The sequence below is a fragment of the Equus quagga genome, chromosome 7 (assembly GCF_021613505.1).
Source record: "Equus quagga isolate Etosha38 chromosome 7, UCLA_HA_Equagga_1.0, whole genome shotgun sequence".
Lineage (NCBI taxonomy): Eukaryota > Metazoa > Chordata > Mammalia > Perissodactyla > Equidae > Equus > Equus quagga.
Window position 1 is genome coordinate 4290783 of NC_060273.1, and position 23522 is coordinate 4314304.

At 58.0% G+C, this 23522-nt stretch overlaps 1 protein-coding gene across 2 annotated transcripts in view; it reads right to left on the reverse strand.

Annotated features, from left to right (window-relative positions):
• The window catches only part of PPL (periplakin), a 43271-nt gene extending 20838 nt beyond the window's left edge, over nt 1-22433 (reverse strand). Inside the window, exons 1-2 of one of the 2 annotated variants that reach the window (XM_046665861.1) lie at nt 22016-22433; nt 1685-1784 (exon numbers count right to left, since the gene is read on the reverse strand). In XM_046665861.1, coding sequence (XP_046521817.1) covers nt 1685-1784; nt 22016-22077 — 162 coding nt within the window. In that variant the 5' untranslated portion in view covers nt 22078-22433. Of the gene's footprint in view, nt 1-1279; nt 1426-1684; nt 1785-22015 lie in introns of those variants that run through there. The other variant, XM_046665862.1, reaches the window with a different exon arrangement.
• Between the last annotated feature and the right edge of the window lie 1089 nt (nt 22434-23522).

Below are 23522 nucleotides of genomic sequence, written 5' to 3' on the forward strand. Positions count from 1 at the left end.
TCCTCAGCAAAAAAAAAAAAAAAAAAAAGTTCAAAATTATCTCCCAAATATATCCTTGTTACTATGAGTCATTAAGCAAATAAAACGAGAGTGCTAGACCTTCTTTCCTCTCTCTCTCTCTCTCTCTCTCTCTCTCTCTCTCTCTCTCTCTCTCTCACACACACACACACACACACACACACACACAAGAAAAGGTCAGACACACCACAGTGTTAACAGCTGATAGATCTCTCTGGTGGTGGAATTCTACCTGATTTTAATTTGCTTTGCTAAACTTGTTTATCAGTCCTGAAATGTTTGTAACACATATTACTTTTATTAGGAGGAAAAAAGGACGCACCCCAAAAAGCTGTTTTCGTTTAGGAAAGAAACAATCACCACAGTGGCCAGCAGAGAGGAGCAAAAACATCACAGGCGGCTGGGAGGAGGGTGCAGGGAGGAGGGTGCAGGGAAGAGGGTGCAGGGAGGAGGGTGCTGGGAGGAGGGTGCAGGGAGGAGGGTGCTGGGAGGAGGGTGCTGGGGAGGAGAGGCTGGGAGGAGGGTACAGGGAGGAGGGTGCGGGCAGGCAACCGTAGGAGGAGGTAGGGGAGGTGGGAGGTGGAGGGGCAGGGGCCCCAACCAGGAACAGAGTCCCCACTCACCTTTCCTGCCCCCACGCTCACCCCCCGCTGGGCCATCCCCACCCACCTCGTCCCTGGGGTCTCTGGGCCGCCTGCGGACTGGCCCTCAGGTGGGTGGACAGCTGGGCCGTCAGAGGGAGGGGCAGCCACGGCTGGACTTGGGGACAGCCCTGGGGCCGGCCAGCCTTTGAACTCCTTCATGACCTGTCCCCCTTCTGTCCCCCCTCCTCTGGACCCGCCTCCTAGCCCCCTGGGTCAGAATGCAGATGAAACACGGACCACCCAGTTAAATCTGAATTTCAGACAAACGACGGGTGATTTTGCAGTAGGTATATCCCAAAGAGGACGTGGGACATACTGTACAAAAAAACAAATTTGTGTTTTGAAATTCAAATTTAACTGGATCTCCTTTATTTTATTCTCCAAGTCTGGCAACCCCACCTCCGGGATGCTTCTGGGGCCAGCTCTGCGATGACTAGTCAGGGACTGCTGTGCCAGAGGTGACATGAGCAGTAAGAACGACACCGACAGTCACACTGAGCCCCGTGCCACACCTGCGTCATCTCACTGACTCTTGACAGTGACAGCCCAGGAGATGGGGACGATCACTTTTGCCCCTTCAGAGGGAATCACGTGCACAGAGAGGTAAGGTGACTTGCCCGAGGTCACACAGTAAGTGGCAAAACTGGGATCGTAACCAGGGCCTGGCTGTCCTCCAGACAGGGCGCAGAAGCTGAGGGAACTTGGTCCCCGGGCTGGGGGCTGGTATTAACAGCAGTCATGAGGTTCCTCCACCCGACGCTGTGGACACGGGGGGGCTGGGTCACTCTGTGTGGGGGGCCGTCCTGTGCTCTGTGGGACGTCGAGCGGCACCCCCGGCCTCCACCCACTGGATGCCAGGCCACCGCACTCCCCCAGCTGTGGCGGCTAAAAGTGTTTCCGGACGCGGCCACACGTCCCCTGGGGGGCAGAGTCATGCCCAGGGGAGAACCGCCGGTCCAGACGAGGCCCCGGGCGGGGCTGGGGCACGGGGGGGCACCGGGGTGGGAGGCGGGGCCACTCACACTCTGCATCTTGGCCTCCGTGTCCACAATGTTCTTTTCCACCTGGTCCGCATTCTTCTGCAGCTGCTCGATCAGCTCCGACAGCTCCTTGTTAGAGATGCTGCGGCAGAAGACGGGGGTGGGCGAGGGCCTGGGGGGAGTGGCCGCGTCCCCACCAGCCCCCCGGCCCCGGCTCTGAGCTGCCCAGTGGGCCTCAGATGGAGCCTGGCTGTCCCCTTGGGGGACGATGTCACTGAAGCCACAGAAATGAGGCAGCACCTGGGGGCGGGTAACCAGCCCCGCCTCTGGTCACTTACTCTAATGCTGCCATTTTGCCATGTTGGCTGAGCGCTTTTCTTCTTTTTGTCCCCCAATTTTTTATTGAGATATAATTCACAGACCATAAAATTCACCCTTTTAAAGTGTATAATTCAGTGGGTTTTAGTATATTCACAAGTTATACAACCGTCATCACTATCTGATTCCAGAATGTTCTCATCTCCCCAAAGAGAAACCCCACGTCCGTCAGCCATCACTCCCCACCCCCTGACCCCAGCCCCTCGCAATCGCTCATCTGCTTCCTGTCTCTATGGATTTGCCTATTCTAGACACTTCATAGAATTGGAATCACACAATATGTGGCCTTTTGTGTCTGGCTTCTGTCACTTAACATAGTGTTTTTGAGGTTCATCCACATGGTTGTGCGGGTCGGTGCTTCATCCCTTTTTATGGCTGAGTAATATTCCATTGGGTGGACATGCCGCATGGTGTTCATTCGGTCATCTGTTGATGCAGACACCCGTTGATGTTTCCACCTTTGGGCCATTACTGATCATGCCGCTACGAACATTCGGGTACAAGTTTTTGTGCAAGTACCCTTATTGTCACATACCTGGTACTTTCCTTTCAATCTACTCACGCTTCATATTTAAATAAATTGACTTAAAAAGGGCACTTGCTCTCCCCACTGTAAACAGAAAACCAGAAGCCCTTGCCATAAATGGGAGTAACCACCAAGATCAATGCCATGGGGTAAAATAACAGCACGAGGGCCGGCCCGGTGGCGCAGCGGTTAAGTGCACATGTTCTGCTTCAGCGGCCTGGGGTCCGCCGGTTCAGATCCCGGGTACGGACATGGCACCACTTGTCAAAAAGCCATGCTGTGGCAGGCATCCCACATATAAAGTAGAGGAAGATGGGCACGGATGTTAGCTCAGGGCCAGTCTTCCTCAGCAAAAAGAGGAGGATGGGCAGTAGTTAGCTCAGGGCTGATCTTCCTCAAAAATAAAAATAAAAAATAAAAAAAAATAATAATAAAATAATAGCACGAGGTTCAGGCTGGACACGCGGCCGCCTGCAACATCGAGATCAAGCCCTTGGAATAACTGTGCCTTTCCTGGCGGCTGTTAGGAATGGGAGCGGGTTATGCAGGCAAAGAGCCGGGCACATAGTAAGTCTCACAAAAGTTTGTGATTATGGTTGTTAAAGAGCCTCACTGACTGTCGTCCAGCTGCCTTTGTTGTTGTTTCTTTTAAACAAAGACCAGAGAGGGAAGGCCACTCAGTCAATATCATCCAGCCAGCCAGCGTTGGTTGGTAAGAGAAGATTAGTGCTTAGTCCCTCAGTCTCCATTGAAGACCCTTTTGTCCCAGTCACAGTGGGGCCGGAGCAGCTAAGCACCCAGAAGTTTCATTGCACCTGCACTCATTAAGCACCTACTGTGTGCCAGGCCCGGCGCTGCACACAGACACAGCCTCACCCTCTGAGAGTTCACCCCCTAGACCAGGAGGAAAGCAGCATTTACAGACACAGTCACGAGACCGAGGCAGGCATGGGGGCTGGGGGCGCCCAGAGGAGCCTCCTGACCGGCCCGGTGGAGACAGGGATGGTCAGGGAAGGCTTCCCGGAGGAGGTGGTGGTGGCTGGGTCTGAAGGACGAGGAGGAGTTTGGGGTTCATGGGCAAAAGGCTCCCATAAGGAAAGAGGCGGGTGCTGGGTGTGTCCCCGGGGTGGGGCAGGGCAGGACTCTTGACCCTCAAGACGGAAGGGGCCGCCAGCTCTTCAGAGCGGAATTCCTGCAGTGGAGGAATGCATGCTGCAGCATGAAACGTCCAGATTCCAGGCACCCATCCAGACCCTCGGCACGCGGACCTCCCGAGCTGGGCCCAGGAAGCGGTCTGATCATTGCTCTTATTCTTATGGGTTCCCCGGGGTCCCCGGGACCCCCCGAGTCTGAGGTCCACACGGCAGGGACCGCTGGCTGGCGTGGGGCAGAAATGGGCACGGCAAACAGCGCCGTGAGTCTGTCCATCCATGTCCCAAGCCCCGCCTGAGCGCCTGCTCTGCGCCAGGCCCGCTCTGCAGGCGGTTCTTGGGGACCAAGACCCAGGCCACACCCTCTGCCAAGTCGACAGAGGAGGCAGCCTCTCCCAAAGTGGGACCCCCGGTCCTGTAGATCACTCCAGAACGAAGGCTCTGTCAGGCAAGGCGGTTAGGAAAGCCCAACCCCTCAGTAAGCTCAGGAGCCAGTAAAGGCTCTGAGAAGTCCTGCAGTGGAGAAAGCTGGGCTTCAGTGGAGCGACCAGGAAGGCTCAGAAGGGGGCACTGTGGATGGAGGATCCAGGTAAGAGCTGGGCTGCTGGGTCACAGCCCCCTCCACAGCCCCCGCCCTTGGCTGGGCGGACCACAGCAGGACCGTGAGCACCTCCGGGCCCCTCAGCCCCACCCCAGCCACTGGGCCTCCGCCTGGCCTGCTGCACCCAGACGCGTGAGTCTCAACCCAAATCCTTAACCCCTGACGGCTCGGGCCTCAGTGTGTCGGGAGCCTGCGTGTGAGTCAGGCGGGGCCTCCGTCCCTCGGGGCGTGGGGCCAGCTCCCAAACCAGCCCCTTCGCCGGGTGGGGCAGGAGCAGGCCCCTCTGGACGCCGCCCTGGCTGGCCCATTACTCCAGCAAAGCCCAGCACCGGAAGGGACGTGGCGCAGGGGACGGCCGGCCCCAGGGGCCTGGCGCTCCTGGTCGAGAACAAGGGGGCTCAGTGGGAGCTGCAGGCAGACAGGAACAGCCTCTAAGTCCTGCTGGGCTTTTTATGGCTTGGACCATCTCAGGCAAGCACCTTATCCTTGAAGTGCCTCAGTTTCTCTATCTGTCGACTGGGGATGACCACAGAGGCATCGTGGCAATCTGACACTTATTGCACACGCCTCACCAGAAATCAGACGTGTTCACAGGCATCGCCTCAATGGCACCATCACCTGAAGTCCCCGGGGGAGGTTTGTGCGCCCCTTTACAGATAAGGACACCAAAGCTTAGAGATGTCAAGGCACTTGCCCCGGGTCACACAGCTTGTGAATAGGGAGCCATCTCGGGCAGTCTCGGTCCAGAGGCCACAGGATCAAACACTGAACTAACAGCTACTCATAGGGGTGCTGGGAGAATCATAGGAGCTGGCACCCAGCAACAAGCACCTTAATAGTAGGAGCTCATATTTCCTTCCCACGTGCCAGGCTCCCTACTCACTTCTTACTCTTCACTACAACCCTGTGAGGTAGGTGTTGGCCGATGGGGAATCATATTATCATTCCCACTTTACAGATGTGGAAAGTGAGGACCAGAGAGGTTCAGTAACTTTCCCAAAGTCACACAGTAATTAAACGTCAGAGCCAGAATTCCAACCCAGGCAGGTCCTGGAGTCCAGGCCGCTAACAACCCCAGGTGACAATCCTGCGGGACTCCCAGCACATCGTAGGCACTTAACAGATAAACTTAACGTGCCAAGTGCCCCAAATCACAATGGGATACTCCTTCTCACCACTGGGATAGCAATAATCAAAGAGATAGTAACGAGTGTTGACAAGGATGTGGAGAAACCAGAACCCACACACAGTGGGGTGGGAACGTGAAGTGGGGCAGCTGCTCTGGGACACAGTCTGCAAGCTCCTCAAAAAGGTCAGCATAAAGTTGCCATATAACCCGGCAGTTCTGCTCCTTGATACCCACCCGAGAGATGGGAAAACATACGTCCAGGGGCCGGCCCCATGGCTGAGTGGTTAAGTTTGTGCACTCTGCTTCGGTGGCCCAGGGTTTCACCGGTTTGGATCCTGGGCTCGGACATGGTACCGCTCATCAAGCCATGATGAGGCGGCATCCCACATGCCACAACTAGAAGGACCCACAACTAAAAATACACAAGTATGTACCAGGGGGCTTTGGGGAGAAGAAGAAGAAAAAAAACAAGAAGATTGGCAAGAGATGTTAGCGCAGGTGCCAATCTTTAAAAGAAAAGAAAGAGGTCCACACAAAAACCCGACCCTATTTATGACGCCAAAAAGGGGAAACAACCCAAGTGTGCGTCAACTGATGAATCGACAAAATGCGGCCCACCCACACAGGGGACTACCACTCGGTCCCGAGACCGGCTTCACTGTGGAGAAACCCTGAACTGTGACGCCCAGAGGAAGAAGCCAGACACCGAAGGCCCCAAACTGTAGGACTCCATTTCTATGAAATGTCCAGAACAGGCAAATCCACAGAAGCAGAGAGCAGGTGAGTGGTCCAGGGGCTGGCGGGGGAGGGATGGGGAGTGAGTGCTAACGGTGATGAAAATGTCCTAAAATCGATTACAGTGACGGTCCTATCATTCTGTGAATATACTACAAACCGTTGAGTGACACACTTTAAATGAGTGAACTTTGTTAGCTCCCAATAAAGCTGTGACCGAAAACACTGGCAAGTGCCACTGACGAGTGAGAGGGGTAGGTTCTTCTCCCCTGCCCCCTCGGGTCGGTCCCGCCTTTTATCCTGTCTTCCACGGAGGCCGGGCCAGATCCGGGTTCTGCCCAGTTGCCTGGAAGATGCTAGTTAACGCTCACAGAGGGTTGGCCCCATGCGCGGCCGGTGCTAAGCAGGTCACATAGAAATTGCTTCGTTTAGTCCTACCACCCTCTGTTCTCTCATCTTACAGATGGGGAAACTGAGGCACAGAGCCATTAGTCCCACTGCCAGAGAGCAAGGCAGAGCTGGGATTCCAGTCCAGCCTCTGGAGCACAGACCCAGCACTCCTGCCTTTCGGGTTTGGGGTCCCAAATGAGAGGCCCCAAAGGTCCCTGCATTCCTCCTGCTGTCCAGCTGGCCGCAGGAGCTGACGCGTGTCCCGGGAGAGCCCTGTGCCAGGAGAGCAGGAATGTGGGCGGGCCGGGAACTGCAGGGAGGGGGCGCAGAGCCCAGGAGGGCTGGGAACTGGCCGGGCCGGTCCAGCTTTTCATCTCAATAATAAGCCACACGGGGCAGCCAAATGTGGCCCGTCAGCCCAGCCGATGGGGACCCAGATACAGCCCTCCCCTCGCCCTCATCCCAGTCCCGTCCCACCCACAGAGACGGCGGAGCCAGGAAAACCGAGGAGCTCCCACCCCAGAGCCAGGAAGGGAGAAGGGAAGGGAAGCAGAGCTGGTGACACGCTGAGAGAGGGGCCCACCCAGCCCATCCTCTATGCACTGGGAAGCCTGACACGGACACGGGTGCTGAGGGGACGGGCCGTCGGCCCTGGAGGCTGCCTCAGATGTCATCCAGCCACACCTGCTCATTACACAGATGAGCAATCCCAGGACCTGGGCAGCGACGGCATCCACCCTGGATCACACGGGAGGCAGCTGGTGCCCGGAGCCAGCCAGGGCTCAGATCCTACTGACCGGCCATCAGGGTGACCCTGCAGGAGGCACTGGACATTTCCTTGTTTTTTTTTAAGATAAATTCTTTTTTTTTCCTCTTTCTTTTGAGGAAGATTAGCCTTGAGCCAACATCTGCTGCCAATTCTCCACTTTTTGCTGAGGAAGACTGGCCCTGAGCTAACATCCGTGCCCATCTTCCTCTACTTTATATGTGGGACGCCTACCATAGCATGGCATGCCAAGCGGTGCCATGTCTGCACCCAGGATCTGAACCGGCGAACCCCGGGCCGCTGAAGCAGAACATGTGCACTTAACTGCTACGCCACCGGGCTGGCCCACCACTGTACATTTCTGAGCCTCGGTTCCATCATCAGCAAAATGGGAGGAGTGCATCCTACCTAGTTAAGGGAGGTGGACGGACCATGGTCAGGGCCACGTCTGCAAACACCTGGATCGAGTTTCAAAGACCATTTTGGGGTCCGAGGATGAAGCTGGAGGTTCAGAGCAGGCTCTGGGGGCCCCACAGCAGCTCAGAGATCATTTAAGCTCACGACAGGGGTGTCACTGGCTTCACCGGTGCCTAAAACAGCACCTGGCCCCCAGGAGGCACCCCACAACGCTCCGTTCATTGAAGGACCGCGAATCACCCAGCACGCCGTGGGGGCTCCGGAACGATGACGATTCCATTCCCTCAACGGTACTCATTGTGCTTCACTCCCCGAGGGGCTGCCGTTCGCACCAAAACTGAGCCCTCTTGCTCTCTCAACTGTGCGTGGGGTTCTGCCCACGGCCCCCCTTCTTCTCCTGGGGAACCCCTGCTTGCCAGTAGCGCTTGGTCCCATAAAAGAGGTTCCTTTTGAAAACAGTAACTTCCAAAGGTTGACATCACAGGGAGGAGGCCCATCAACACGGTGGAACTGCCGACTCATCACCAGAAGCCGCAGACAAACCCAAAAGGAGGGGACAGTCTCCAGAACACCTGACCAGTGGCCAGACTTCTTCAAAAGTGTCAATGTCGGGGCCGGCCGGGTGGCGCAGTGGTTAAGTTCGCACGCTTTGCTTCAGCGGCCCGGGGTTTGCAGGTTTGGATCCTGGCTATCGACCTAGCACTGCTCATCAAGCCATGCGTCCCAAGTAAAATAGAGGAAGACTGGCACAGATGTGCACTCAGGGCCAATCTTCCTCATCAAAAAAAAAAAAAAAAGTGTCAAGGTCACAAGAGACAAGACTGAGAAACTGTCAGACTGGAGGAGACTAAGGAGATGTGACAACTAAATGCAACATGGGATCCCGGAATAGAAAAGGGACATCAGGGGAAAAACTGGAAATTAGAAAAAAGTTGATAGTTTAATTTTTTTAAAAAATGGTTTCTTCTAGACTTCTGGGTTTTCTGGCAAACCCTTATAGGAGTGGATGCTTCTGGGTATTAGGTGCCCAGAATGCCCACCTGCAGACAGGCAGGGAGAAGGTGGGGTGCCATGGCCCGAGACCCCCCCAGTAAAAGCCGATGGGGACGCAGGACTCTGCTGTCCCCAGAAAGGGCCCCGTCCGCCCAGCCCAGGCTGCAGTCAGGAGCTGTTGTGCAGGTTTCACAAGCCAGGTGGGGGTCACCCCCGGCCGATCAGATTGAGGCCATTTCTCCAGAGAATCAGCCTTTGTTTTCTTCATCCACGCTGAGGAAGCGGGAGTCTGGCACGGGGCCCGGGCCGCGCGAGTCCCATTCAGGGCCCCAGGAGCCCGGTCACCCGGCCTGGTCTGCGGATGAGACTCCCAGCCAAGAAGGGAAAAAACGGGGTGCAGGTCAGCCAGGGGTTGCCCGGAGCCACCTCAGAACCCGGGGCGGGGTCTGAGGACACACACAGGGACGAGCCAGGGGTTTCTGGGGCTGAGCCGGCAGGCGCCAGCCTCAAACAGGCACCTCATTGTGTCCCAGGCTGTGTCCTCAGAGCGCTGGAACCACGCGGAGGGCCCGGGAGCCTTAAACGGCATCAGGGACCCACACTCTGTCCCTGGCAGTTAGAAACTCAATAACCATGGCCCCGCTGCCTCCTAGGTGGCCACCCCCAGCCGAGGCGGTCAGCTGCAACGTGGGGAGCTGGGACCAGAGGCCAGCGCTGAGTGACACCGGGCACGGCCCAGGACAGCCCACGGTCTGGGCAGTGGGGATGCTGACCAGAGAGGCAGGGACAGAGGTGGCACCCCGGGTCATCTGGACACCACGGATAATCCATGTGGGCCAAGAAAGAGAAAACAGGCGTCTCAGGGGACCCTGGCCCCCAACCCGGCTGGCTACCTCTTCTTGTTTTAGCTTTGTGCGGCACCCTCTGCCCTTTTCTGCAGCTCGAGGGGCAGGATTGCCTGATGGTTAAGCACCCAGACTGACGGCAGACGGCCTGGGTTCGGATCCTGGCTCAGTCCTTATTAGCCTGTAAATTACTCCGCCTCTCTGAGCCTCAGTACCCTCCATCTGTCAATGGGGGTCATCATGGGATGCCCGCCACAGGGCAGGGGCAGGGGTTACTTGAGAGAGAGGATGTAAGCGCTGCCTTGGCGGAGAGCCTGGACTCTGCTTCCACCTGGGGCCGCCGTCCAGGGATCTGGGCTCCTTCTAAGGAGCTGACACAAGCCAACCCTCAGGAGGCGGGACGTGAGAACCTGTGGCACTGGGGAGCTAAAAAAAGACCCCGGGCCGCCCACACCATTCACTCCGATCCTCGTGCAAGCCCAGCCACGGTCCAGTTCTGCCTTGCGGATGTCACCTCGCCCAGGCGTGGGGAACTCGCAAGTAAGCTCAGTATTTGGAAATGACTCCTCCAAACCCTGCAGGAAGAGGCTGGCACACGTTTACGGGTAATGAGGCTGCCAACACACACACAGACACACACACACACAGACACACACACCCAGATCCCAGATCCAAGGTCCCAGGCCCAGTCCAGCTGGACCATCTTGGGTTCGGGCTAAGAATCAGGTCAGCAGGTTCGGGGACTTGAGGGGTACAGGGCGTTTCCCGCAGCGTTTCTGCTGCTCTGAGAAGTCTCCCCAGTCTGAAGGAAAGAAACCACAGACAGGGTGGGTGGGGAGGACCGGCCTACCCGGTTGTTCATGCAGAACCCCGAGAACCGCCCCAGATCGCGGGCTCTCCCTCCCCTGGCTCCTGGGAACACATCTCCCGTGCTTCCATCCTCCCTCCGCCCCCGTGGCCTCCACCCTGCTCAAGGTCACCACCTCTCACCCAAACCAACGCAAGAGTCACCCCAAGCCAGCTCCCTGCACCCCGACTCTCCTGCACGGTCGTCAGAGACACCTCATAACGACGCAACCTGGTCTCGCCATTCTGTGGCCTCCAGCTCGCCGGTGCCCCCAGATGCCTTCACCTTCAAGGCCACTGCCATCCGACAGCAGCCGGCTGCAAGGCACGTCTACAGTTTAAATTTTTCTAGCAGCCACGTGAAAGGAGTCGAAAGAGAACAGGCGAACTTAATTTTTATATGATGCTTTATCAAACCTACTGTATCTACGATATTATTTTGACAGGCACCCGACGGAACAGCACTCCTCAGGAGAGAGCTTACATCCCTTTTTTCATCCTGCAGATTTCACCGGCAGCTCATCTCTCATTTGCTCTCACACAAAAACTCTCAGATCTCACGTGGGCCAGTGGTTACCAAACAGGACAGCCCAGTTCTAGGTGATGCTGTGGCCTCTGGACCACTTTGCTCTAAGCCCACAGTGGCTGCAGCCCAGCAGCTCTGCCCTAACGCAGCTGACAGATGCTCAGAGCATCTCTTTGCTCAGAGCCTGGTGCCTAGGGACACTTAATAAGTGATCATTCCCTTTGCTCCCTGCCACTCTGCCACCAGACCCACACAGGCAGGCCAGACACCTGCCCCAAGGCCAGGTCTCATCTACGGGTCCCTGGCTGCCTGACATCAAAATAATCTAGGGCTCCCGGCTGTACCCAACCAAGCATGGTACCTGGGCGTGGAGCACCAGGACACGCAGACCACAGCCAGACACCCTTCCCGGACCCCCAGAACTGTAGGACCCTTGCCCACAGGCCAAAGGACAGAGCTGGCGACACTGGGCTTGTTCCCGAGCTGTCCCTCCGTTCAGGCCAGGCGAACAGCCTCTTTCCTGATCTGCCATGCAGGGGAACAGAGCTCACCCCAGAGACCACAGAGAGCCCCACCCCCACCCTAAGTCTCTGGCCCCACCGTCCCTGCCTGCCCAGAACTGATCTGTCCCCCGTCCGTCACAGCCCCACTTGCCCTCTCCTTCTGAGTAGAGACGGGAACTGGTGAGCACAGGGCGTGTCTGGGGAGGACGGCCCTCCCTCCCTGGGCGACTTGCTCTCCAGGCCTGAGTCAGTGCCCATGTTCTGGCCCTTGATAGGGACTACGGGTCCTCCCTGTGAGGGTTAATTCTGTCTCAATGGGTGCACACAGGGGGGCGGGCGGTGTCAGCCTCAGAATGTCTGGAATGCAAGGAGCGCACACCTTTCCCGAAACCAGCCTCGCCCCTCCCAGAACCCAGAGAAGGGGCCTGGCCTCCTGCTGGCCTCTGTCCTCCTCTTCTGTGTCCTGCCTGCCTCCAGGGTCTGCTCGGCTCCCTGGGGACCTCCAGGCATGGTGGGAGGCTGACCTCAGGTGCCGGGTAGCCCTGGCCTCCACCTTCTTTAACCACTGCCTGGCTGACAGGCAAAGGCTCGTCACTCTGGGACATCTGTCCCATCCCTGACACAAAGGCACCCCTAGGAGGGACTCAGGAAATGATGGGTGAATATGAACAACTGAACCAGGGGCCTATCGCCCGCTTAGCCACTCATGCATCAGCCGTTTAAATCTCAAAGCCCTAGGAGAAAGGCACCCTTATAGTCACCAGGCACTTTTTCTTTTTCTTTTCTTTTCTTTTTTTTTTTTTGAGGAAGATTAGCCCTGAGCTAACTACTGCCAATCCTCCTCTTTTTGCTGAGGAAGACTGGCCCTGAGCTAACATCCGTGCCCATCTTCCTCTACTTTATATGTGGGACGCCTACCACAGCATGGCTCGCCAAGTGGTGCCATGTCCGCACCCTGGATCCGAACTGGCGAACCCTGGGCCACCAAAGCATAGCATGCGCACTTAACTGCTGCACCACCAGGTGTGCCCCAGGGCACTTTATGCCCATTAGGCTATAAACTTTTGAACAATAAGGACTCACTCCTCTCCTGGGGGCTCTTCTGTAGCCCTTATCTCCAGCCTCACATAGGCTGGGGGCTCCATAAACAGGTGTTGGGTTGAGCAGATGTTTTATGGCACGTCAGCAATTCCTATCTCCCCATTTTCCAGATGAAGATAACTGAGGCTCAGAGGGGTTAAGAAACCTGGCCAAGATCACACAGCTGGGAAGTGGTGGTGCTAGGATTTGAACCCAAGCTGCTAGGTGCCAGAGCCATCTATGCAGAACAAAAGGGACATTCACACCAATCCACAAAGTGACAGGGAGGCATCGGGGAGACAAGATGAAGCAGCAAGGTGCTCACCACCTATGGGAGGCACAGCAGTTTACATCTCGCTGGCATCTTCGTCGGAACAATTAATTTCAGTGGTTGGGTAACAATCAGTGGTGGAAACTCAGGCTGAGTCATTCTCCTAAGATGCCACCACGGGGGGCTCCCAGCCTGTCCCTCTGCCAAAAAGCCTTTCACGGGGGAGGAACCAGCTGGAGGGAACCCCTCCCTGGGCCACACTGTACCCCGGTATGGGACACGTGTTCATGCTTTGATCCTCATAACGACCGGTCGAGGTCGGTGCTATTATCACTCCTGCTGCAGATGCACAGATTGCCGCTGGGGAGGAGGGGAGACTTGCTCGGGCCACCGGGTTAGTGTCTATGCTTGTGACTGCTGCCACCCCAGCTGGTTTTCTAGATAGTCAGTACTTCTAGATAGCCAATAATTGCTGGATAAATTTCCACCCCCAGCCCCCAACTCCCTGTCATCTCTCTGCCCCTCTTTCAGGCCCTGGGGACAGCCCCTCCTCCATTACCAAGCCCCCAGAGATAGGCGTTGTCGATGTGCAATAGAAAGTCTGTGCAATTCTTCAATACCTATTTATTGAGCCCCAAGCCTACGCAAGGCCTGGAATTAAGAACTACAGAAAGGCCCCCCCCCCCAGAAGATAAGTCCTTATTGTGCAAAAGTTTATAGCCTAATAGGTAGGATTAGGAAAGCACCCCAATGACCATAATGACAGAGATTCAGATTGCCTGGGTCAGGGTATTTTCATCTGCTCTGTCCCATGCAGGCCTTATATCCTAATTTAATTGTGAAAATATAGCTCAGTCCAATAAAATGCAGAAAGAGAGCAAAAAGGAAACCAAGAGAAAGCATGACAAATAGGAAATACACAATAATATGGCGGGAGTCGGTCCAAATGCAGCAGACATTATGATAAACACAAATGAGTTAAACTCGCCTGCTCAAAGAGACGGACTCCCAGATGAGAATACAAAAACAAAACAAAAGCCAACTCTAGGCCATTTTATAAGACAGACACCTGACACAAAATGATATAGGAGGGTTGAAAATAAAGGAATGGAGTGTGACATACCAGGCAGCTGCCAGGGAAGAGGGAAAGCGAGGCCAAGACGTAACTCTAGGCCAAGACGGAGCGAGGCGATCAGTGTAAATACGTGGTTTGCACCCCTGGCTGCACATTGAAAGGCTGAAGTCTGGGCCCTGCCACAGAGACTCCGACTTAATTGCCCTCGGACGGGGCGAGGGCATCCCTTTTAAAGCTCCTCAGGTGATTGTAACGTGCAGCCAGAGCTGGGAACGAGGAAATGAACCACAGCAGTGTGCCCAGGGCTAGGGGGGAGCAGACTGAGGGAGAACCCCCAGATTTCTACAGGAAGGAAGTCTTGTGAGAAAGCTGTACACAGGAAGCACCCAATGAATACCGGATTGATGGGTCAATTGACTGACACTCTTTCCTTCTAGAAACTTCCATGGTCATTAGTAAATTCCTCCACACCCAGCTATTAATCGTGGGGAAGTCAACAATAAACTGAGAGGATTGCTGGTGTAGCAACAACAGCTCCGTTTCGTGGCCTCATCTGTTTCCGCCCAGGGAAGGCCACCACCTCTGGGCCCATGTCAGGCATGTGCTTTTGGGCTCATTACAGACACACACAGAAGTTCAAGCTGCTTCGGTAACACCAGGGTGTGTCTTGAAGATCTGTGCAAGGTTTAAACAGGGCTCAAGTCAATCTCGGTGCTCCAGGGTGTTAGGATGTCATTCTGGGTTCAAGACCTGTTTATTAAGCACCTACTATGTGCCTGATGCTTTACACACAGTCTCCAGTCCTCTCCACATCCTGCATGCCTCTCATTTGCAGATTCAAAGCAGACCTTCCACAGTGCTTACTGAGCACCTACGATGTGCTAGGCACTGGTCTGGGGGGTACCAGAGTGACCACACAGCATGCAAAGCCCCTGCCTTTATGAAGGCCAGAGAGGGCCAGGAATGTGGCTGGTGGCACAGCTGACAAGTGGTACAGCTGGGCCTGGAAGGTGGGTCTGTGGCTCCCAAACCCCCCTCCTTCTACTCTCCCCCGCCATGGCCTCCATCCCTGCCTGTGGGCCTCAGCCTCATGCCCAAGAGCATGGGGGTTTGGCTGCCCATTTTATAATCGGGAAGAGTCAAGCTCATTATCCGGAGCAGCAGGACCAGAGCCCTCTCTATTCTTAGTGGCACAAACTCAGAATCCTTCCTCAACATCCAACTGGAACCCAAAGGTCCCCACATCCAGGATGGAGAAGTGAAAACCCCAAAAGGTATGAGTTGGAGACCCGAGCGATGCAGCTGGGGCGGCAGAGAGCTCTGCACAGGGCTGTTTTCTTGCAGCCTCGCGACCACAGCCGCCAGCTCACAAGCATCCTAGGGAATGTTCACCCGACAAGATGCGACGAACCCCTCTGCCCGGGAAAGGATGGGCCGGGTGGGCAGCCAGGACACCCCGCCAGCCACTCGCCTGCTCCCAGCTCAGATGCCCGGGTTAGAGGTGCTGAGAGTCCTTGGAAAGGTGACTGACATTCTGAGCCTCACCTGGAAGAGCGAGTTGAAGGTGCTGTTATCTAAGGAAGCCAATATAACAAAGCTAGGACGACCTTCAGCTAGGACAACCCAGGATGTCCACACATTTCCAGCCTGTCCCCCCGCTTCCTGAGACTTTCCATCTGACTCCCCGTCCAGAACCATCCTACCTGACCTCCATTCTTGCCCCCCAGGCCTCGGGCCCCTTCGCCTCCTGAGGCCGCCTCCTCTTCCTCCCCAGAGCCCCTTTCTCTCCCCACTGCCTGCACTCCAGGACGCAAGACTCTCGGCTCTCGCCCATGGTGTTCCCACCGCCAGCTCTCCTTGTCCATCCCAGCCCTCCCTTTAAAAAACCTGAAACTCATGACCTAGCGCAAACATGCAGAAGAGTGTGGAAAAGAATCCGACCAGAGACTCAGCTGACGTTCCCTATTTGCTTCAGACTGTTTAAAAAGAGATACAATGTTATCACTCAGCATCCCTTCAGCCCCCTCCCCTGGGGCAGCTGGAATTTTGTAGCTGCTGCTTTCTTCCCAAGCCTGTTGGATACTTTGAGCACACATCCTCATCTGCATCCAGAAACCTTCTAGGGAACTGCTTTGTATGGCTGCTCTCCTAAATGTACACGATACTCTGTATCCTTCATCAACTGGCTGTGTTCATGCAACACAATTCAGGTTTACGCACAATTCAGGTTTATGCCTGGGGACTGCGTCTCACCCCCTCAGGCGCTCTCTCCATCCACCATCTTCTGGTGGTCTACAGGGCTGCTTAGATGCCCCCTCCTCCCAAAGCCCACCTGGCTGGATGAGGGCCCCTTTGCCTCCACTCTTGGTACCTCCCACCCTGCATTGTTGCCGCCTGTTTACTGAGCACACAGAAGGGGACTGGGTGGGGCCAGGGTCAGCGGCTCCGCTTGCTCTGCTCAGGCCCTCGCATTCCTTTCTACTAGACAGAACCACCACCCTCCCACCCACCCCTTCTAGGTGGGGGGTGAGGGGTGTGTACGCACCTGTGTGCGGTCCCTGAGATGTTTAAGGAGGGGGAGGATCTTAGCAGTCCTCCGTGCTCCCCTCACCCATTCATTTCTTCCCTTAGCACCTGTGCTGCACAGCCCGTCTCTGAGGGAGACAGACGTTCATCCCCACCTGGCCACCTCGCAGAGTCAAATGGCCGCTGAGATAAGAGTGACAAGGGGTTTGGGGGGGGGCGTCCCTGAGGAACAGAGACCAACCAAGGAAGAACAGTGAGCAAAGAGGGGTGGGAAGAGCATTCCAGTGAGGGGGAACAGCGTGGGCAAAGGCCAAGAAGCTGGAGGCAGTGTGGAAAGGATGTTGGTGGCCCGGCCTGGGATGCTCACTCTGGAGGCAGGGAGAAGTGGGAGAAAGGGCCAGGCTGGGCCCTGCCAACAGCTCTGTCCCACCTGGAAGCAGGAAGGGGAACCAGGGACCTCCCTCCCCAGGCTCAGGAGGCTGTGACACAGAAGACCCACCAAAAGCGGAGAGAACAAAGACCAGAGGCCGTTTCCCTCTTCCTGCTCCCAAGACAGGCCAGGGCAGGCAGGCTGGGAAGGTGGCAGGTGGTACTGGCAACGCCCCGCACAGCCCTGCGTTGGGCAGAGAGGAGCTGGGGATCCTGGGTCCTCCTCCCTTGATAAAGGAGCTTCCCCCAAGCCCCCAGGGCCCTTCTGATGCCCCTGCCCTCCTTGGGGTGTTGCCTAAATGGTATGAATCGAGCTAAACCTCTCCCCCAAAACTCCCTGTTCCCAGGTGCCCGCCCCTGCAAAGGCCCCCATCCGTGGCCATTCTTCAAGGTTCTGCTCGGTTCTTCTCTCAATCTAATTGATCAGGGCTTGCTCCCTCTGCCAGGAGAAGAACTGGGCAAGTGAGGGCCAAGCCAGAGAGAAGACAGGTGGAGTCAGGGAATACAAAAGCCAGCGACTCCGCCATCTGGCCCACGGCAGCCCCTGGAGACAGCTGCCACCAGCCCCAGGTGTGGGAGGGGAGACCTGGTTTCCCTCCCCAGGGGGCCCTGGGCCCCCAGCAGTGGCCATGTGAGCTGGGAGCCCACGGTGAGTGCCTTGATTCTTGGCCTCAGTGTCACCCTCTGTGAAACAGGACACCACCACCAGCCTCGCGGGCACAGTGTCCAAATGAGATGCCGTAATGTCCATGGCCATGCCGGGCACATGGCAGGTGCTTGGGAATGGCTGGGGGGATCACTCCAGTCCACGTCACCCACACAGTTGGAGGTGGGCATGGCTGACCGGACCCTCCCCCAAATCTTTCCGGCTTTCCAGCTGTCAGTGATCAACGAGTACATGGGCGTCGCCATGTGTCTGCTGGGGGCAGGGGGCCATGTGAATGTTGGGGTGAATGGAAGAGTCAATCCCCCATGGGCTACAGCCTGCACAGCTGGAGGAGGCCAGCTGCCAGGTCAGCTCTGGGCTCAGACTGTCCTGACCCTTCTTAGCAGAGTGACCACTGGCTGCTGGGATGCACCGAGCCTCACCTCAGACTGAGGCCCGGCCCCTCACGCACGTTCCCTCACTCCAGCCACCCAGCGGCCTCAGCCGGGGGCTGCTATCCCCACTCTCATTTCACAGAGAAGGAAATCAAGACTCAGAGATGTGAAGTGAACTGCTGAAGGTCACACAGCTCAGGAGAGGCAGAGCTGGGGCTTGAGCTCATACCTGGATGACATCAAACTCTGCTCTTACCCACTCAGAGGCTCGGCACCCCAGCCTCCAAAGCCTTGGGCCCTGCCTCCCATGCAGGGGCCCCCCATTAGGACCAGACCATTCTTTCGGGACCCTGCCCAGGTGAGGTCGGAAGGTGAGGCCAGGCTGCTGGGTGCTCAGGGGGACCCAAGTCCAGGTGGAGGGGTGAGAGGAGCCCCACTTCACGTGGGGGAAGGTGAGGCCCAGGGAGGCCAAATGTCTTTGCCCAAATCAAACAGAGGCAGAATTCAGCCTAACTCCAGAGCCGGATTTTAACCACTTTACTCCTCCCCATGACAGGTCAGACACCTCCCCCGGGAAGTCCTCCCTGATGTCTCCACCTTAATCCTGACAGCTCTCACTTCAGACCAGTCAGGGAGCACCGGAGCCGTCAGGCTGGAGACCTCATCTGTCCAGCTCCATGTCCGACTGCCCCTACCCCTCCCCAGACAGTCCCGTAACCATAATCGTAATGAAGCATAGCTCCCTCAAGTGCAGGGAGACTGTCAATGTCTCCTCCACTCCCACTCCTACCCCCGGGAATGGCACTCCTGGAGTTGTGCAGTGCACCGCCTGCCCATCAGCACCCAGTTCAATCCCAGGCACACAGTAGGTGCTTTATCTGCATCCATTCAATAGTTATAAACATCACGGCTGCCGTGGACTGAGGCCTCCCATAATTCTCAACCCTTTCCCTGCATTATTTCATTTAATCCTCGTGCCAGCAATATCGCCAGGCAGGTACCACGTTTATGCCCATTCTAGGCTCAGAGAGCCCAGGCAGCTCTCCCCAGGTGGCAGAGCTGGGAAGCAGCGGCTGGCAGAGCTGCACGCTCAGCCCTGGAGCAGGAGGGGGAGAGCAGGTCCCCTCCCGACCCTCCTCACTGGGCTGGGCTGGGCTGGGCACCGTCCTGGGTGACCTGTGCCATCAGGCCTGACCCTGTCATTAGCTCAGGTGTGAACGCCAGCTCCCACACCTGTCATTAGGAACGAGGGTGACAGGAGCAGCGGGGTTCACACCCTCTCCTGGCCCTCCCCTGTTTCAGCTGCTAAAAGGCTGACAAACAGGGAGGGGCTCTATGGTCACAAACTCGGCACCTGGGCAGCCCAAAGCCCACAACTGCCTGGGTGTGAAGGTCACGACTCCAGCTCCTGGGTCCCTCCGGTGGGGGCGGTGGTGCTGACCCTTTGTCTGGGCTCTTCCTATGCACTGGGGGCGTTCTCTCCATTGTCACATTTGCTCCTCCAGCAACCCCGTGCAGGAGATACTTATTCGCACCATCCCTCCTTGCAGACAAGGAAACTGAGGCTCAGAGTGGTTCCCTGACTTGCCCACGGCAGATGTGCAAGGCCAGCATCAGAAGTGAGGCATTCTGCTCCCAGGCCGGAGCTCCTGTCCACCTCGCCCTGCTGAATCTCACTGGCAACCCCACCCGCCCCCAGACAATGGAGAGACCCCAGAGAACTCAAGGGGAAAGAGTCACTTGGGGGGGTCAGCCAGGTGGCGTAGTGGTTCAGTTCGCACGTTCTGCTTTGGTGGCCCAGGGTTTGCCGGTTCTGATCCCGGGCGTGGACCTACACACCACTTATCAAGCCATGCTGTGGTAGGCGTCCCACATATTTAAAAAAATAGAGGAAGATGGGCACAGATGTTAGCTCAAGGTCTATCTTCCTAAAAAAAAAAAAGCCACTTAGCGGTCAGTGCCCCCAACCAGTGACCACATCTTAGAGCCACAGGACAGGGCTAGGCACTGGGTAACGCTCAAGAGATTCTTGTTGAGAGAATGAGACAAGAGGTCGTGCCCCACCCCACAATCCAGTCTATAACCTTGGCCCCACCAAGGGGAAAGGCACAGGGATGCACTGGGCTGGCACGACCACGCAGGGCTGTGTGTGCTCGAGGCCACGGAGGGCGGGAGGGGGCATGGGAAGGATCTCTCACTCCATCCTGGGGAGATTCAGGAAGGCTTCCTGGAGAAGGAGCCCTCTAAGCTGAGATCTGGGATCCACGGCTTCAGGCAAAGGCAGTGGGTGGCTGCCTTGGGCCAGGAGTGCAGAGACGGGCAGGACCCCACGTACCCGCCACCCCAGGCCCTGAGAGTCCCCGCAGCCGTAAAGGATGGGAAGCATTCCTTCCTACCCTCTGTGGGGAAGGCCAAGACCCTCTCAGTTTGTCTGGGTTCATTACAACCTCCTGTTAGGTCCAAGCCCTGGCCTTGGGGGACTGGATGCAGGGCGTGGCCTGGCCCATCTCCTGGTGTGTGGGCGGGTGCGTGTGTGAAGGACTGGAGGGGCCCCAGTGTGGTGGGGAGAGAACAGAACAGTTCTCTATAGCTGGCACAGAGCATGCGGTTGTGCAATGCCCCAGAGAACAGCTCCGGGACTGGACGGGACCCCAGCTGGGTTTGAGAGCCAGCTGGACCCAGGCACAGAGGAACAGCATGCAGGGCCCCGCCCAATCTCTGGGGTTGTGAAAGACTGCAGGAGGCTGTGCTGGGGGAGACCCAGGAGGGGAAGAAACGCCCAAAGGAGAGACGGGGGTGGGACCACAGGGCAGCGGACTTTTGGAAAAAACTGCAAGTCACAGAAATGCAGGGCCCACACTCCCTCTGCCACCCGTCGGACAGGTCCGCCTGGGCTGGACCACAGGGGCGGGGTGGGAGCCTCAGCCAGAGTCTTCCCCTCGCCTTCCTCTGCGGCCTGGGAGGGGTGGAGGAGCCGCTCCGGGGCAGGCGGGGGCTCCCGGTGAGGGCACCTTGGGGTGGCTACTCCCAGGCAAGTGGGCTGGGCTGTTCGCTGTTCTCCGGCCTGAATGAAGCCCTTTGTCGGGAGAGGCTTGGGCAAGTGCCCCTTGCTAGCCAGGAGCCCCCACCCCATTCTCCCTAGAGGGGAAAAGAGGCAGGGGGCCCAAGTCCCCCCCCCCCCCCCCCCCCAAATCTCAGCATCTCCACGAGGCTCCCTTAAGCCGGTTATTAAGCGAATACATTAGATTTATCTAAACAGACGTGGGCTGCTGTCTCCACGCAAACACATCGAGACATGTCATTCCCTTCCCAGGAACCCTGGGAACCCGCGGCTCAGAGGCGCTGCCGGTTTCGGGGCCAGGGTGGGGGAACTGCGGGGGGGGGGGGAGCCACGCCCCTGAGAAATCGCACAGCGAGGAGGAGGACCCCACGCTGCGCGGGGTTGGGGGGGAACTCGGGGTGCCTCAGCCTGTGCCCCCGACCGGATCCCGCACCCGCCGGTTGTTGTCGGCGAGGCTCTGAAGCGCAGGATGGCAGGTGCCTGCAAGCGCCGCGGCAGGTGGCGCCACCCCCACCTCTCGCCTCCCCGACGCCAGGAGCGCCGGCGCGCTCTCGGAGAAGCTCCATTTCGCTGCCCCTGGTGCGCCCCTAGATGATGCTTCCTAGGTCCCCGGCCCCCCCCCCCCCCCACCCTGCGCTGGGTGTAGGGTCCTCGGGACACGCCACTCCCCGTCCCGGCGGTGCTTCCCGGCCCACGAGGACCCCCGGCGCAGGAGCGACCCTGGGACACGGAGGTCCCTTGTACCTCCAGCTCAGTTCCCCGCCCTCTAGGCGCACAAGTGAGGGCTCCCTGGGCTCTAGAACTCTCGGGTACCAGATAGCGTCTTTCTCCTCGAGCGCCCCCTGCCCATCCCCACTCCGGCGGGGCTTTCCAGCTCAGGGGCGGCCCTCGGGCCCCGCGTTCCCGCGCGTGGCGCACTCCTGGCTCCGTTCTCCACCCCGGGGGCCTCCCAGGGCCGTGCTCTCTGGGCCCCCTGCAGCCCTCGAGTCCCGACCGTTCCTCCAAGCCCGAGGCGGGGCTTCCCGGCCCAGGGCGCCCCCCAGCGCGCGGGTGTCCCGGGCGCGGCGTGCGGGTGCCTCCTCACCTCCGGGTCTGCACCTTGGGGCTGTATTTGCCTTTGTTTCTCTTCCTGAAGAGCGAGTTCATGGTGGCGTTCGGGGTGCGCGGGTCGCGGCGCCGGGGGGTGGGGAGCACTGGGCGGCGGGCGGGCCCGGCGCGCACCGAAGGCAGGCGGCGGGCGCACGGGACCGGCGGCGGCGCGGGACCCCGAGTGCGGCGCGGCGGCGGCGCCCAGGCACTACTCGCGTGGGGCGGGGCGCCCGCCGGCCCCGGGCTCTCCCGGCCGCTCCCCGAGAAGGTGGCGCTTACCTTCCCGGAGGAGGGGCCACCCGCGGGCGGGGCTGCCAGGCGCGTCCTGCGCGCGCCCTTGGCTCGGCCAGAGCGAGCCGGGCGCCTGGCCTGGGCTGGGGGCGGGGACGCCGGGTCTTGTCGGGATCCCGCCCATCCCCCCAGCCCGGGCACTCCAGCGTCTGGGCAGGCGGTGGGGGCGCACAGGCCGCTTTCCTGTGCACGCTCCGCCCCACAGCCCCCCACCCCCACCCCCACCCCCGGGCCTGGCGCGCCCCCTGGCTGAGGGCCCTCAGTTGGCTCTCTGCTGCTCCGGACGCTCAGCGCTCCCCTCTCGTTGGCTGACACCCAGGTGAGCCCCAGACAGGTGTGGCAGAGACCAGAGGGGTCTCCGTGTCCTGGTGATAGCAGTGTCGAGGGCAATTGAGAAAAGGGGGCTCTGGATGCGCCTTCAAATCCTGCCGCCACGGTCAGCGGACTCCTGCTCGAGGCTTTTTACCGCTCCCAGCCTCAGTCTCTTGATTTGTCACACAGTAATAACAACCACCCCCCTCCCAAAGGGTTGTGAGGAGATTCCTGTCGATAATGTACACAAAGCACTTAGGACAGCGCCGGGCCGAATGTGCAGGAAGCTTTGCTGGCGCGATCATCATGCCGTCTAAGGCTGACCAAAAATCCTTGGAAACTTTCAGAACTCCTGGCCCTGGCATGATAGACATACTTCGTGGCTGGTCATAGAAGCTGCTCGATTCCGGTTCAGAATAGCCACAGTCACGATTCTGCCAGCATGTGCCCGGGTTACTCCGACTGTCGCTGTGTGCCAGGGTTCGACCGCGGACCAGTGTGTGCCAGGTTGCACTGCGTGCCAGTGGAGGAGGCTGCAGCTGGACAGACTCTATGCCAGTCTGGCGGCCAGCCTGAGTGGGGCCGGCACAGCTGGGAGGTTTCGGCACCGGGGGGTCTGGGCCCTGCTGGGAAGGATGGGCGCAAGGTCTCCAGGGTAGATGCCAGGAGGCGGTGAGATAAGCCATGGCCACCAGGCCCTTAGGGCTCTGATGGGGAGCAACGAGGTCTGCAGGAGCGCCGGGCTGGGCGTCCAGGCCCCAGACCAGTGCGTCCCCCACCTGCTTTTATTTATAAAATGAGGAGTTTGGCGGGGAAGTTGATTCCCAAGGGCTTCTCCTGAGAACACCCAGTCCCTTTAGGCCATCTCTTCTTCCTGCCACGAGAGGTCTGTGGTTTCA